The 16,090-nt window shown below is 44.3% G+C and overlaps 1 protein-coding gene across 3 annotated transcripts; it reads right to left on the bottom strand.

Moving 5' to 3' along the window:
• LOC123999497 (protein Hook homolog 2-like) lies at positions 1–15,511 on the bottom strand. 3 transcript variants are annotated; one of them, XM_046305354.1, is made up of 23 exons: positions 15,274–15,511; positions 14,365–14,447; positions 13,386–13,458; positions 13,179–13,229; positions 12,848–12,980; positions 12,453–12,520; positions 10,589–10,651; positions 10,315–10,395; positions 8,222–8,385; positions 7,981–8,121; positions 7,667–7,868; positions 7,434–7,544; positions 7,176–7,263; positions 6,965–7,031; positions 5,987–6,124; positions 5,234–5,321; positions 4,778–4,783; positions 4,598–4,632; positions 4,409–4,491; positions 2,875–2,978; positions 2,604–2,711; positions 2,445–2,520; positions 1–2,283 (listed from the first exon to the last, which is right to left on the bottom strand). In XM_046305354.1, exons 1-23 carry the CDS (start codon positions 15,316–15,318, stop codon positions 2,030–2,032), a joined length of 2,262 nt encoding a protein of 753 aa, XP_046161310.1. In that variant the 5' UTR covers positions 15,319–15,511; the 3' UTR covers positions 1–2,029. The 3 variants fall into 3 exon arrangements, with proteins under 3 accessions (XP_046161310.1, XP_046161311.1, XP_046161312.1); XM_046305355.1 differs by having other exon boundaries at positions 2,449–2,520; positions 15,274–15,509; XM_046305356.1 differs by lacking the exon at positions 4,778–4,783 and having other exon boundaries at positions 2,449–2,520; positions 15,274–15,508.
• Between the last annotated feature and the right edge of the window lie 579 nt (positions 15,512–16,090).

Here is a 16,090-nt window from a genome sequence, read left to right as displayed (position 1 = left end):
TCAGACTTCCTGATTTAATACCAAATAAACACCAAATCTACTTAAAAGAGTAAAACACTAAGTGAAGTTAAATGTACACACAGTTGTGGTTTCATAGCCTGGTAAATAACATTGCACAGATAGTTACACACTTAAGAGGGTTAGGTACAAGTCATAGAGAGCAGTTTGGGTACCAAAAAGAAGTTCCATGTTTAAGTGGATACTGTCAAAGTAATCAGATAGATGTGTTCAACAATAGCACTGTTCTTCACAGGTTCATCTTGAGAAAATGATAGGTAAAAATGTACATAAATTCAGTTGTAAATAATTCTGACATTAAAAGAGCACACATTGTCTGTTCATTAGCTAGGCAAGTTCCAGTGTCAGCGAACAGAAGCGTCTATAGTTGAGTGTTTCTGCTGAGAACGAGAGAAAAGCTACATACCATTGCTACCTTGAAACCTTATTTCCCTTCAGGATTACACAGTAACAACCTCCAGTGTGGCCAGATTTCCCCCACATATCCATTAAATGTGAATCAATAACCCCACATTCTGGTTCTCACAAGCACCAGCATTTTCCTACATTCACATCAGTCTAAAGTGATGTGTGCAACCAATTATAATTCTTAAAAACACCCTGTAACTCTTTAGAGGGGATAAATTAAAGTTAAAAAGAACAACATCTAGTCCATCATTCAAATAATAAATTCCCATATTACAGCTTTAAACAAAACCTTGTTCAATAGTCTGTGTGAATACTACCAGTCAAACGGTCCTGACAGAAGAGGACCCATATATTCTAGTCTTTCTGAACTTCTACCATTACACGTGAACACCACACAGGAATTTGATACAAAAGTCTTTAAAAGTAGATCGGTTAACAGAGGAAATTAACCATAATCAAAAGGGAGGGAGTGCTTTTCTGTACATTATTATACAGACTAACTACAAAATGCAGAGGTTCATTTAGAAAAAGAAAAAAAATGTCAAGAAAGCTATTCTTCCTGCTCTTCAAACAATAAAACAACTCATAACAAATTAAGAAAAATCAAGTAGATGATACAGCTTGAAAGAGTAAACACAGAGAAATAAAGAGGTCATGACTGTGTGTGCAGAGAAAATGTGTTCCTCTCATATCTAAGACGTATTATTGAGCTCTTCTAGATCAGGGGCGCCAAACCCATTTTTCCCCGGGGGCCACATTCAGTCTTCAACAACATTTCCTCGCCATCAAAATTGGCAAAAAGTGATGCTCCCTGACTGTCATTTTGATGATTATTAGTGAGCTGGACAGTCAATAAACTGTATGAATGTAAGTCCATTATCATTTCTACAGTTTCAAACTTGGTTTTAATCATTGAAAAATAATAGAGTACACACCCCCCCCTGGATCCAGATGACACCCCTGTTCTAGCGCTTCACCAGTCTCTCTCCCCAAGTACATTTAAAAGTGTCAGAGACACAGCACAAGACAGAATCTCCAAATGACTTGGGCACAAATTAATACAAATCGCACAAATTCACCATGATCTCAACCCATAGGTCTCTCTTATTAGTGTTTCTATTTCAGAGTAAGAGGATAATATCTATTTAGCCTGGCAGTGGGCTGGACAATAAGGGTAAAAATATATAGTAGTAGTAGTAGTAGGGGGAAGGTAAAGACCCCTGCCCTATTGACAGCAGAAATCATCTCTTTCCATCTCGGTCATCATTGTGGCCTTTCAAAGCATTAATTTTCATAATGTCCTAATCTAAACCTTAAGAAAACATCAAATACATTATAGCTAAAAAGAGGGCTTGAAAGAAATGGAGGGACTGAATGACAAACATTGTCTAAGAATTCATTGACAAAGGATTAGTCACTCAGCTTCTTTCTATCCACTTCATGTTCCTTCATTCCAGCTCTCATTTAGACCCAAGACTCATCTTTGTTCAAAAGTCCTGGCAGCTTTGAAAGCACTTGAAGGTGCATTAAGTAGCTCTGCATTACGGACACTCCAGAAAATCATGTAATAGAGATGCCCAGCAGGGAGCAGCAGCAGCAATCGTCACAAAACACCAAGAGGAGAAGGCATCAGAGCAGTGAGAGTGGGAGTACGGAAGAAGTGAACACTAAGATATAGACAATGTTTTGCCTCATTTTCACATCCTCCCCCAGAGTTGATATGTCTTATCTGGGCTGGTGGCGGGCTGCGAGGCCTCTCCTGGCGTGGGTGGACTGCCTCTGCTGGGCCAAGAAGGACTGGGCCTGGTTGGACGGACCCGACCGCTCTCCCACCACCTTCTGATGCAGGGCCATACCCTGGGGAGGGAGACAGAGAAATAAAGCCATAAGACAGGTAAATGTCTTACTACCATAAAAACCAAGACTATTATACAAGTCATTGCACAGCATTGTAGCACCTATCATGCCAACTGCTTTAATACTATGTAGATTAGGCAGATACGGAGAGGTTTACTTACTCACCATGTTGTACCAGGCACTGATGAGGAGTTTCTCCTCCTGGTCATGTCTGGACCTGCTCTTCTCACAGTCATGCTGCACACAGGAGTTGTTCATGCATATGGAGGGTCAGAAATGCACTACTCATCTGCATCTCGTCAATGTAGAGTGGCTCTTACCTCCAGGTGCTGGATCTTCCGGTCTCTCTCAGTCAACTGGTTCTTGAGGGCCTGAACATCAGGAGACACAGTCAGAGGCGGCTGCTTGGGGTCCAGAGTCTTGATCACCTTCACAATGAACACAAACACACATATACTTGGTGCGGAAATTCTCAACTATGTCACAATGTGCATGACAATCTTTGACGATATCTGCAACTCAGATTTAAGGCAGCGGCCAAGCACCGTGGTGCTGTACTGATGAGTTTAGTGTCAGGCAGTGTTGACTGACCGTCCTGGCCTTCTCCACATAGCGCTTGTAGCGTTGCTCCATCAGCTTCATATCCTCATCCTTCTTCTTCAGGATCTCCTGCAGCTCATCGATCTTCTTCGCCACTGACAGGAGGGAGGTTGAAGAGGAAATATTAACGGCATTTTCAGGCGCTCCGCACTGCTAAAGCTAACTCTCTCTCCTCTGCTCTCATCCTTCTAGACCTATCGGCTGCCTTCGATACTGTGAACCATCAGATCCTCCTCTCCACCCTCTCCGAGTTGGGCATCTCCGGCGCGGCCCACGCTTGGATTGCGTCCTACCTGACAGGTCGCTCCTACCAGGTGGCGTGGCGAGAATCTGTCTCCTCACCACGTGCTCTCACCACTGGTGTCCCCCAGGGCTCTGTTCTAGGCCCTCTCCTATTCTCGCTATACACCAAGTCACTTGGCTCTGTCATAACCTCACATGGTCTCTCCTATCATTGCTATGCAGACGACACACAATTAATCTTCTCCTTTCCCCCTTCTGATGACCAGGTGGCGAATCGCATCTCTGCATGTCTGGCAGACATATCAGTGTGGATGACGGATCACCACCTCAAGCTGAACCTCGGCAAGACGGAGCTGCTCTTCCTCCCGGGGAAGGACTGCCCGTTCCATGATCTCGCCATCACGGTTGACAACTCCATTGTGTCCTCCTCCCAGAGCGCTAAGAACCTTGGCGTGATCCTGGACAACACCCTGTCGTTCTCAACTAACATCAAGGCGGTGGCCCGTTCCTGTAGGTTCATGCTCTACAACATCCGCAGAGTACGACCCTGTCTCACACAGGAAGTGGCGCAGGTCCTAATCCAGGCACTTGTCATCTCCCGTCTGGATTACTGCAACTCGCTGTTGGCTGGGCTCCCTGCCTGTGCCATTAAACCCCTACAACTCATCCAGAACGCCGCAGCCCGTCTGGTGTTCAACCTTCCCAAGTTCTCTCACGTCACCCCGCTCCTCCGCTCTCTCCACTGGCTTCCAGTTGAAGCTCGCATCCGCTACAAGACCATGGTGCTTGCCTACGGAGCTGTGAGGGGAACGGCACCTCAGTACCTCCAGGCTCTGATCAGGCCCTACACCCAAACAAGGGCACTGCGTTCATCCACCTCTGGCCTGCTCACCTCCCTACCACTGAGGAAGTACAGTTCCCGCTCAGCCCAGTCAAAACTGTTCGCTGCCCTGGCCCCCCAATGGTGGAACAAACTCCCTCACGACGCCAGGACAGCGGAGTCAATCACCACCTTCCGGAGACACCTGAAACCCCACCCCTTTAAGGAATACCTAGGATAGGATAAGTAATCCTTCTCACCCCCCCCTTTAAGATTTAGATGCACTATTGTAAAGTGACTGCACTATGCACTATTGTAAAGGTGAATGCACCAATTTGTAAGTCGCTCTGGATAAGAGCGTCTGCTAAATGACTTAAATGTAAATGTAAGCTTGAAAGTGCTCTTAGATTGATACTATTTGATAGCACTGCTCCCAAGGGCAGCAAATGAGAGACTACTTACTGTTGCCGTCCGCTTTTGGCTCCAGGTCATCAATGACCTCTCTCTTCTTCTGCAGGTCTGAGTGGGCCTCATGGAGCTTCTCCCTGGGACGAGGACAGAGGAAAAGCCGGACGTGTAAGAATCTACAGAGCGGTAATAATACTCCCTTCACAGGTGCAGTGTGCAAGCATCAGTGATAATAGTACTCACAGGTGCTCCTCAAGCTTCTTCTTCAGCAAGGAGGACTGAACGGAGAGGAAGAAAGTCAGTCAACACTCAAACTACAGAGAAAAAGACTTCTGTCAGACAGAGACACAAATAATAAGCATAATACACAACTGAAGTAGTCAAAGTCAAATCAGAGCCCAGGCAGGGATGGGCTGTACTTACGATGGCCTGATTGGCCGAATGTCGGTCGGTGGGGGAAGGCGGAGAGACAGAAGGGTAGGCGTTAATGGTGAATCAACACAGCAAACAAGGGTTAAAGTTCCCACACAAAATCTCAGAGAGCAGTCACAGGCAGGCAGTCAACGGAGGGGAGAGAAGGATACAGTCTACAACAGTCCTCAAGGACTATATTGAGGTCTAGGTCTCTTTTTCCAATTATAATGACTACAAAATAAATGATTAAAAACAAAAAAAAACATACTTGAACTAAGATGGTCAACCGATTAAGAGAGATGGGTCCTTTCATTCTTGATTCCTATACATTTTCAGTATACTGTCGTCTTTGATTGGAGAAGACTGGCTCCACTCAGTGATTGGTATGGACAAGGTAACAGGAGTAACAGGATGTTTAGAGGAGCAGGAGAGGGGTAAATGAGGAGGGTCTGTCTCTCCACTCACATCCTCAGCCTTGCTGCCCTGCTCCTGTAGAGCCTTCTGGAGATCCTCCACCTGGGACCGCAGCTCAGAGATCTGCTGCTGGTTCAACCTGGAAGGAGGAGAGACAGAACAAATAAGAAAAGCAGGAGGGAGAGAAGGGGAAAGGAAGAGAAAATGAGGAAATTATATTAAGCTGGTTTTGATGAGTGAGTGGGAGAGGCTGGCGATGCATGCAATGTCACATCAGCCGCTGCATTAGTCCACTCTAGAGGTGTCCCACCCACCCACTCCCCTCTGTGTGTTGTGGTTAATTAGGGGAAGACGGAGCTACTTCAGCCATACTCCACAGCTCAGGAAGCTCTCATCCTGCTGCTGAAGACGGCTGCCTGCCTCCCACACTCTGGATCTATCGTCACACACACGATCCACTCAGAAAAACCGCCCACCCACACACGTGCGCTGTACGGACAGCCGGGGGACAATCTGGCTCATTGCTGTCCATCCTCTGCTCCGGCCCACACAACACAACACACAGACCAGAGTAAGCTGACATTTAGCTAGATCGCTCCTCCGTTTAGCCAAATGTGAAACTCATAACAGAAACTCTGGCAATATATACTGTGACTAATATCGTCACGGACTGACCTTGATACATACAATCAAATCACAATGTGCATAACTAAAAACGCTTTATTTTACTTTTGTGGATGAGATGCAGTGGTATTCGTATAGAACGTATCTTTTATTTTTACGCATGCCTACACACACACACACCTGTTTTGTGTCTCCAGGGTGTTCTGGCTGCGTTGAGACTCCTCCAGCTGACCCTGTACCTCCACCAGTCTCTGTCTGTAGCTCTCCTCCTGGACACACAGCATCTTGTTCTCACTCTGCAGACGCACCACCGTCTCCCTGTGGAGGAAGCAGAAGGGATGAGGTCAAAGAGAGAAGGCAGGAAAGTGGGGCAGAGAGGCAAAGGTCTGTACACTACACACCAACATAAGTATTCAACTCCACCTCAGCCAATTTAACAGCGGTGCCATCTGACAGAGCCATTCTATTCATGGAGCCAATGGCACATTCTGGTTCTAAAAATAGTGTGGCTGAGGAATAAGACCTTTGCCATTTATCACAGCTGAACACTAGGTTTGGGCGGATCCAGATTTCCATATCATTCCTGAAGCATACCGAAGTACTAGCGAATTCCCATAGCGAACGTTAGCTAAATGCTAACAAGCGCAAGCGAACATAAACTAAAAGCAAAGACAGTTCTATAACTTTATGAGCTGGGTTCTATCTCAAAAGGCTACTCACACTTAATCTAGGAGGGGATTTATTGTCTCTGCTGTAACCAAGAAGCTTGATCTTGCAAGCTAGCCACCTACAGCTAGCAGGTTAGCAAACCAAATGCATAGCTGGAGAAAATGTTTTTGGCATTAAAGATCGTTAACGTATAGATATATTTACCTGGCAAACATTAGGAGAGAATTTAAAGTCTAACTTGATCAGCTCTTGTACTGCGACAGTGGACGTCATGAAACTTCAGTTTGATCCACATGCGCTTAATAAACAAATATACCATGTGACTGGCTCAACTGAATTGTAGTTTAAAAATAAAACAATCTAAACACCCCGGTACCGCCCAAGCCTACAGTTGAAAATGAGCAATTGAATTCTGACACCACTGTATGTCTATTGATAGGTCAGTTAGATAACACCTAACAGATGAATCTTTCACTCAGTCTCACATACTTGAACTCTGTGGGCATCATCTCAGAGGCCAGGTTTCCCACTGTGCCAGAGTCCTCACATAATCCACCTGAAGGGGAGAATATATCACATTTGTTTTCACAGTAGTCTTATCAACTGCCACAAAAGGTCAAACAACCCACCTCTACCATCTTGTCATTTAGAAAAACAAAGGCTGAAGGTTCAGGATGTTAGCTGTGTCCATTGGACTCACCTGGTTGATTGAGGCCCTTCTGTTGGACCTGTGCACACCTGAGCTCATCATTGGTTTCCCGCAGTGTGTCTCGCTCTGAGATCAAACGCTGGAAAACACATTGGGATAACGTGGGGATTAGACTGCACTCAATCTGATCCTACCAGAAGTGTTCAAAGTGACTGCCTCAGAATTTCAGAGATTTTAAATCCACATCATGCCCTTTTAAGTAATAAATCTTTGTCTGGAAAGGAGTCGTCCCCGGCCATCCTCTCTCACCTCTTTCTCCTTAAGCAGGGCGTCATACTTGTCCTGAAGGTTCTTGTACTCAAACTGCCACTTCTCAGCCTTCAGTGCCTCTGACGAATGCTTGGTGTGAAGCTCATGGACCTGACAGCAGGGAGGCAAACACATTCAGGGTCTGAAGAGAGTTCATACCATCATGTGTCATACACACATCCATCTCCACACCTTTGTTAACCCTCCCCCATTCTGTAGCCCTCTCTGCCCACCTGTCTCTTGTAGGTATCCAGCTGGGTGCGGACTGAGTTGGCCCTGCGTAGCTCCTCCTCCAGCTCACATGTGCGCTGCATGTAGACAGTGTTGCGCTCCTCCAGCAGACGCACCTGTCTGCGCAGGTCCCCCAGGTCCTCCAGCTTGCGCTTGTACGTCTCTACCAGCGCCTCCAGCCGGCTCACTCGGTCAGACGAATGCCTGTAGGAGGGGAGAGGGTGAGATGGGGAAGCCGTTTTGAGGATGGGACAGGAAAGGAGAGAAGGATAGGAGGCCACAGACTGCTGAGAGGCTGCTCTCCCCCTGGGCTCACCGGAGGATGTCCATCTCATCTTTGAGAGACTGGGCCTCCTGGGCGAGGCTGGTCAGTTCATCATTACGGTGAGTGAGGTCCAAAACGTCACGCTCCAGAATCTCCCCTCGCACACGCATGTCATCTCGGCTGTTCTCTAGTCTGTCACAAACAGGGGGCAAACAGAAAATGCTAAATTAATTGTATCAAAAGAGTAGAATGCATTTAGTTTGGAAGTTTGTGTTGAGGATATGACTGTGACCTGTAATTCTCCTCCTGTAGCTGCTCCATCTGGCTCTGCAGCAGCAGCAGCTTCTTGCCAGTGATGGTGGTAGAAGCATCCTGTGGGTCACTGAGGCTGAGCTTCTCCCTCAGGGACTGTGTCTCCACCTGCAGGGATGACTTCTCCTCCAGGACGGCTGCCAACTGAGGACCAAACACACACACAGACATAGTCAGGGGTGGAGTGGCAGAGAGAACCAGACAAAGTTGCATGTAACAAAGGCTAGAGAGGGAGGAGACCTAGAGACAAATGAACAAACAGTCACACATTGAGTCATAGAAAGTGCTGAGCACAGAAAAAGGACACACTTCAAAATGCAGAACACCGCCAAAAACCCCACATATTTACTCATAATATAATAATAATAATATAATATAATAATAATAATATAATACTAATAAATAACAATATAATTTATGCCATTTAGCAGACGCTTTTATCCAAAGCGACTTACAGTCATGTGTGCATACATTCTACGTATGGGTGGTCCCAGGGATCGAACCCACTACCCTGGCGTTACAAGCGCCATGCTCTACCAACTGAGCTACAGAAGGACCACAATAGAAAAAATAGAAAAAAGACACTCCACAAATGCTGAAGAAAAAAGAAGCACACTCACATATCCAGCAATAGACACTGTACATTGCTTGCAAAACATGCAATGTTTTCCCATGAGGGTTGGTGGTAACTTCACATGCACAAACATCAACACAGTTAGTCAGCTGGTCTGCTATGTTCTCAGTCGGGTGGGCCACTTTCTCAATGGAGCAGTTGTTAGCATTACCCCTCAAGGAGGGGAATAGAAAACCAGATGTCTGAGTCAGTCTGACTAACAGTTACAAAGTGGGGAGACTGGGGAGTGGGCTCAGAAAGGGATGTTGATTAAGGATTCAAGCTAGTGAGGCTTGATGAAAGATTAACTATCCTTGGGGTTATCATGGACAAGAATGTTGGTTGGTGGTTTAGGGTAAAACACCCACCCTGAATATGTTTGTGGGTTAGGCAAGCAGGCATGCCAATATTAAAAGGGGGCGTCTATTACTAACCTGTTGGACATCGTTCCACTTTGAGCACAGCAAAACTCTACACTGAACTTTAAGGACAAATGGCTTGCTTTAGCATCATACCAGGGAGAAAGTCAAGAACTACATAAACTACTGAGAATTTCTTAATGTGTTTAATGTTTACATATTAAGAAATATGCTGAAAACATAAGTGGTAATTGCCTTCTAATCCTAAATACTATACAATGTAATTATTGGGGATCAATGACTTAAGTCTTTGTACCCAATGACATTGCCTAATCAGAGGCAGCATTAACAGCACAGTTAGCACTGTTTCATAGAGAATAAGAGGATTCTAGTACCCAAAAGCCCATTTTAGAATGTGTAGAGCCAATGAGAACTTTCACCATTTTGAAGTAGTCAACTGGGTGTGGCTTCCTATTGGTTAAGAACGGATCACATAATTCCATCCAGGACATCAGGAAGGATCAGCCATTTAATTATTTGTGAGCAACAATTCCATAACTGCAGGTGGCAGTACATCGCCCACCGTGGCTTTATACCTGTTCAAACAACACACTCCAGGTGGCAGTATGCATCATTTTAGTTTGTTTACCAACTCAGAAGTAGTAGAACAAAATTGACTACTTCAAAATCAGCGGAGGCTGGTGGGAGGAGCTATAGGAGGACAGGCTCATTGTAATGGCTGGAATGGAATGGCATCAATAATATGGTAACCACATGTTTGACTCCGTTCCTTTAATTCCATAACAGGCATTACAATTAGCCCATCATCATATAGCTCCTCCCACCAGTCTCCACTGTTCAAAATGGAGATGGCTTCAATGGTGCTGGCTGTGCACTAACAGAAGCCATAATGGGACAGATACAGAAAAAAAGTGTCCCATCACTCTCTATGCACCGTTTACACAACAAAGCATCAGGGGGAATCAGTCAGACTGGACAACAATCCTCAGCTAAGCGAATAAATAGGGTCACTTCACTCATGGCAAAGAGCTGCAGATACACCATCAACATGCTAACTAACAAACAGTCCCCTCTGCCCACCTGGTGCTCCAGGTCCCGACAGCGCTGGCCCAGATCCTCCTTCGCCTCCACCTCCTCACTGAGAAAATAATACTTCCTGGACTGCAGACACGGAGAGAGGCACAAGGAAGGTTATAGACAGCACAGTGAGAGGTAGAGAACGAGAGAGAGCGAGAGATACCACGAAAGACAAGTATATGAGACGGCAATTGAGGAATAGCGATAAAACCAACTTGCAGGGGAGTGAAAGTTTAATGTATTCAGAGAAGCAGAGTAAGAAGTGAGCGGGTCCCACCTGGTAGTCGAAGTCCCCGTAGGTCTCAGGACTTCCTGGAACAGTTGGCTCTTTAGCTAGGAGCTACACCACAACAAAACAGTCAATTGCTGGTTCAAACTCCAGAAAAGACAGATCACATGGTGAAACCCATTGTCAATATAGAGGTAAGCAGGACAATAAGTCAGCTATTGCCTGTTTTAGTGTATATTGCTGTTAAATACAGAAAGGTTTCAGGGAGCAAAGAATTGTGCTTGAACAGTTTTAGACAAAAATGTTGAGAATGACACAAATATTAATTTTCAAAGTCTGCTGTCTCAGTTTGTATGATGCCAATTTGCATATACTCCAGAATGTTACGAAGAGTGATCAGATGAATTGCAATTAATTGTAAAGTCCCTCTTTGCCATGCAAATGAACTGAATCCCCCAAAAACAGTTCCACTGCATTTCAGCCCTGCCACAAAAGGACCAGCTGACATCATGTCAGTGATTCCCTCGTTAACACAGGTGTGAGTGCTGACGAGGACAAGGCTGGAGATTACTCTGTTATGCTGATTGAGTTCAAATAACAGACTGGAAGTTTCAAAAGGAGGGTGGTGCTTGGAATCATTGTTCTTCCTCTTTCAACCATGGTTACCTGCAAGGAAACATGTGCCGTCCTCATTGCTTTGCACAAAAAGGGCTTCACAGGCAAGGATATCGCTGCCAGTAAGATTGATTTATGTACAAGCATTTATCGGATCATCAAGAACTTCAAGGACAGCGGTTCAAATGTTGTGAAGAAGGCTTCAGGGCGCCCAAGAAAGTCCAGCAAGTGCCAGGACCGTCTCTTAAAGTTGATTCAGCTGCGTGATCGGGACACCACCAGTACAGAGCTTGCTCAGGAATGGCAGCAGGCAGGTGTGAGTGCATCTGCACGCACAGTGAGGCAAAGACTTTGAGGATGGCCTGGTGTCAAGAAGGGCAGCAAAGAAGCCACTTCTCTCCAGGAGAAATAACAGGGACAACAGGGACTGATATTCTGCAAAAGGTACAGGTATTGGACAGCTGAGGACTGGGGTAATGTCATTTGATAAATACCCTTTCCAATTGTTTGGGGCATCCGGGAAAAAAGCTTGTCCGGAGAAGACAAGGTGAGCGCTACCATCAGTCCTGTGTCTTGCCAACATTAAAGCATCCTGAGACCATTCATGTGTGGGGTTGCTTCTCAGCCAAGGGAGTGGGCTCACTCACAATTTTGCCTATGAACACAGGTTTGAATAAAGAATGGTACCAACACATCCTCTGAGAGCAACTTCTCCCAACCATCCAGGAACAGTTCGGTGACGAACAATGCCTTTTCCAGCATGATGGAGCACCTTGCCATAAGGCAAAAGTGATAACTAAGTGGCTCGGGGAACAAAATATCGATATTTTGGGTCCATGGCCAGGAAACTCCCCAGACCTTTCTTCCCATTGAGAACTTGTGGTCAATCAAGAGGCAGGTGGACAAACAAAAACCCACAGATTCTGACAAACTTCAAGCATTGATTATGCAAGAATGGGCTGCCATCAGTCAGGATGTGGCCCAGAAGTTAATTGACAGCATGCCAGGGCGGATTGCAGAGGTCTTGAAAAAGAAGGGTCAACACTGCAAATATTGACACTTTGAATCAACTTCATGTAATTGTCAATAAAAGCCTTTGACACTTATGAAATGCTTGTAGTTATACTTCAGTATTCCATAGTAACATGTGACAAAAATATCTAAAGCAGCAAACTTTGGGGAAATTAATATTTGTGTCATTCATTCTCAAAACTTTTGGCCACGACTGTAGGTGTAATCTCACAAAAGGACAGACATATCTACAAAGAGGATAATATCAAAAAGACTGATCACTCACCTCCTGTATGGCGGTCATGACAACATGCTGGACAGACTCCTCCAGGGTTATTATCTGCTGGATTTGCTCTATGAGAAAAAACACAGGAGGAGTCCACTGAATATCACATTCACATCTGACAGTCAGACACTCAAACACACTGCTTTACACACAGTGCAACAGTTTCTCCTGCATTCACATCAAACCCACTAGCTTGTTCATCTGAGGATCACATTGTCTTTTAAAACTCTGTTTTATCATAATATGTATACAGTACATGGTTGGGGCTTTGTAGGAACAAACCAATGAATGCTGAGTTTATCAACTCGTGATAATCAGGTCATTGCATTAATCCTGCATTTTCTCTATAGGTGATTTCCTGTTACCCAGCATGGCCTCTAGCCCAGCTAGCTCACCTTGCTTCTTCTCACAGCTGACAGCACAGCCAAGCACCAACTGCACCAGCTTCCCAAGTTCAGTCACATCTCCAAACTCCCCAATCAGATTGATGTCTGGCAGGTGCACGTCTGCTACCTGGTGGCCAAGCACCTGTTCATAGAAGGATGGAGACAATGGGGATTGTGAAAAAATATATGCATTGAGCAATGTTATTTCAAATGGACTAAGACAGATGCAAACACTGAGGAACAATTGGAGGAGATTGAGCTCTTAAAAGAAATGCTGGAAACGTGCATATACCATCCATCCCTTCCTTCCGATCTTTAATGAGGAAAAGCCTTTACTCACATCATGGTAATACTCAAGCATGCTCTGAAGAATCTTCTTCAGGTTGCTGACCTGGAGGAAAATGAAATAAATCTGAGCTGGAGAACACAGGCATCTTTGCCTTGGTGAAAATACACCATCTTTAAACAGTAAGGCCAGTGGTCACTCTAGGTTGCCTAGGTGACAACATAGAAGGATATAACACAGTGCCTCTATCTCATACTGCACCTTGAGGCGCCAGTTGGCCTCACTCTCCTCCTTGATCCTGCCCAGCCATGCCTCATTAAACCAGGAGGGGTCTCTGTTAACGAGATGAAACACTTATCAAGACATATTCTAGGGACATACAACACACAGGAAGCCACAGGGCAGAGTATTTCTAAACTGGAAAACGCAAACTCCCTAATGTGACACTCAATGAATGTCACAACAAGCAAGCAATCATTGGAAACTTGCTTGAGGCCAGAATTGCCATGACCCAATTCAACGAACCTTCAGATAAAAGCACTTGCTTGTTTCCAGTTCGATACATTTCTATGTGTGTGTGGACAGAAAGACACAAATACTACAGCAGATGAGGTATGAAGGTAATTTGGCTTGGACAGACAGTACCCTTAAATGGACAGGCCCTTGCACAAAATCCCACCTGGGCACAATCTGCAAGACCCAGGCCTTGAGAAATATGGACCTATTCCTTATCAAGCGTAGGAATATAAATAAAAACAGACTAACAGCCCATCCTCTACCTTTACAAAAAGGCTTTTGAATAGATGATTGAATTTGCTCTAATCAGATTCTACTCAAAGTAGTTCAAGGCCCAGAACAAAATGTCAGTGTGCAACTGATAAGCAAATCGGTCTGTGAATTGAGAATGACTGGGATTGAACGTACTCCACAAATCTCTTACTATTGCCATTTGCTACTGTGACAGGGTAATGGGTTCTGCAAGTAAGGACCTTTTTCTGCGTACACATGCTAGTCAGAACTAGGAAATTCGGAAATGTACAACTCTCTAACTGGTTGCAGTTATACATGTGCCACGTTCATCGTATCAGCAAGTCAGACATTTCTGAGTTTCCTAGTTCCGACTAACATGTGAACACTGCATACATCTCCCAGTTCTCCTACGCTTAGTGGTTGTCTACTCTTGTGTTAACCCACCACCACCATCAACCTCAAAACACACAAAAAAATGTTGTGCCCTTACATCCTGTGTAGAACGTGTGCAATAGCCACTCCGCTCATCAGGTCCTGCTTGCTGGTGCATGAAGGCACCTGAAATGTCTGTAGCTGGAAGGGTTGGACATGATGAATGAACAGAAAATGTGTTAGTGTGTCATTTATTATACTTCACGTCAATCAATTAGAAATCAACTGATCGAGAAGAGGAACAATGCAAATGCTACTGCCAACACGTTGGGCAAATTGCTTGCTATTTGGGGTTTTAGGATGGGTATCTATTAAGCACTTTTTGACAACTGTTGATAAAGAGGGCTTTATAAAATACATTTGATTGATTGTGCGGTCTAGAAGTGCTGGAAAGCCATTCTACTAATGTGCTGTACAGCTAAAGTGTTTGCTAACCACTAAATGATAGACCTCAGCTAGCGACTTAGCTGGCAATTTGTTTGTAAGAGATCATTACACATTTCTAGCTAGTTTTAATATAGCCTAAACAACCTATATTTGGAGGGTTCATGCCTGAGTTTTTCAACTATGTACCATCTTAATGGTACTTATCGTGGAGTTGAGAAACTTAGAGGCTAGCTAGGAGTGTGAATGGCTTGCTGGGGCTTGGCTAGACCTTCGTACTGATTGCATAAGATAGTGGCTAGCTCAGTTGCTGGCTGGAAACTTTGGAGCTTGTCCAAGACGACCATTTCTGATGTTTACAGTAGACCACCAAAACAATTTAGTTAGCTTTATTTGACAGTGACAGCTAGTTAATTGTTATTTTTATTTGAGCTGGTTCAAGGCACTACTAACTATAAAATGCCTAGTTACATTTAATTGTAAAAACACCTAATTTATTTTCGCTAACTGCAAGCGAGAGGTCCTTTTGGATGACGACCGGCTAGCAAGACTTCCCAGTTCCCTATAACTTTGTAAAACTTACCCAATTTAGTAACGAATCGCATAGCTTTGCTTTATCCAGACTCATTTTGGTTTGTTTGACCGACACTCTGCAGTTAGCACACTAGCAATCGATTGGGAGACTTTCAGCTTCAAGTTTATTTTTAGCTTGCACTATCACGTCAGCAAACCATGGCCTCCTGTTAGCTAGCTTGACTTTCGCGTTTTAGCTCCATAAACCATACGAATGAGACTCCGTATTAAGAACATTGGCATGGCAACAGATGACCGTGTTTACGTGTTGTTGTCACAGAGTTTCTAAACCCAGAGACGCGCGCAACCTACTTGTTAACAAAATTAAGGAAGTTTCCTTTAAAATTATTCATAAATATTATCCTGCCAACCACTATATGAAGAAGTTTAAGGAAAACATCAACTCAAATTGCTCCTTTTGTAATGACCACCCAGAAACAGCTGTGCATCTTTTTTGGCATTGTATGCATGTAAGAGAACTGTGGCAAGACATCAGTAGGTTTATAATTGAACACATTTATGAAGATTTTACACTATTGTGGAGAGATGTACTGTTTGGATTCTTTACATACAATAGAAATAAGCGCAGTCATTTTTACGTAATTAATTTCATTATTCTTTTGGTCAAATTTCATGTACAGAAATGTAAATTTACAAACAGAAAACCAGATTTTCGTACCCTACAAAAATAAATTGAACTGTATTTTAAGACGGTTAAATGCTCTACTAACAAAAAAGCTGTTAGAATTGTAAGTATATGCATGTCCCTTAAGGTCCTTGTGTAATTGTAATGTGATATTGTACCCCCTAGCTCTATTGTCTATTGT

Source organism: Oncorhynchus gorbuscha, linkage group LG16, assembly GCF_021184085.1.
Source record: "Oncorhynchus gorbuscha isolate QuinsamMale2020 ecotype Even-year linkage group LG16, OgorEven_v1.0, whole genome shotgun sequence".
Classification (NCBI taxonomy): domain Eukaryota; kingdom Metazoa; phylum Chordata; class Actinopteri; order Salmoniformes; family Salmonidae; genus Oncorhynchus; species Oncorhynchus gorbuscha.
This window is presented reverse-complemented; position numbering and strand designations above follow the sequence as displayed.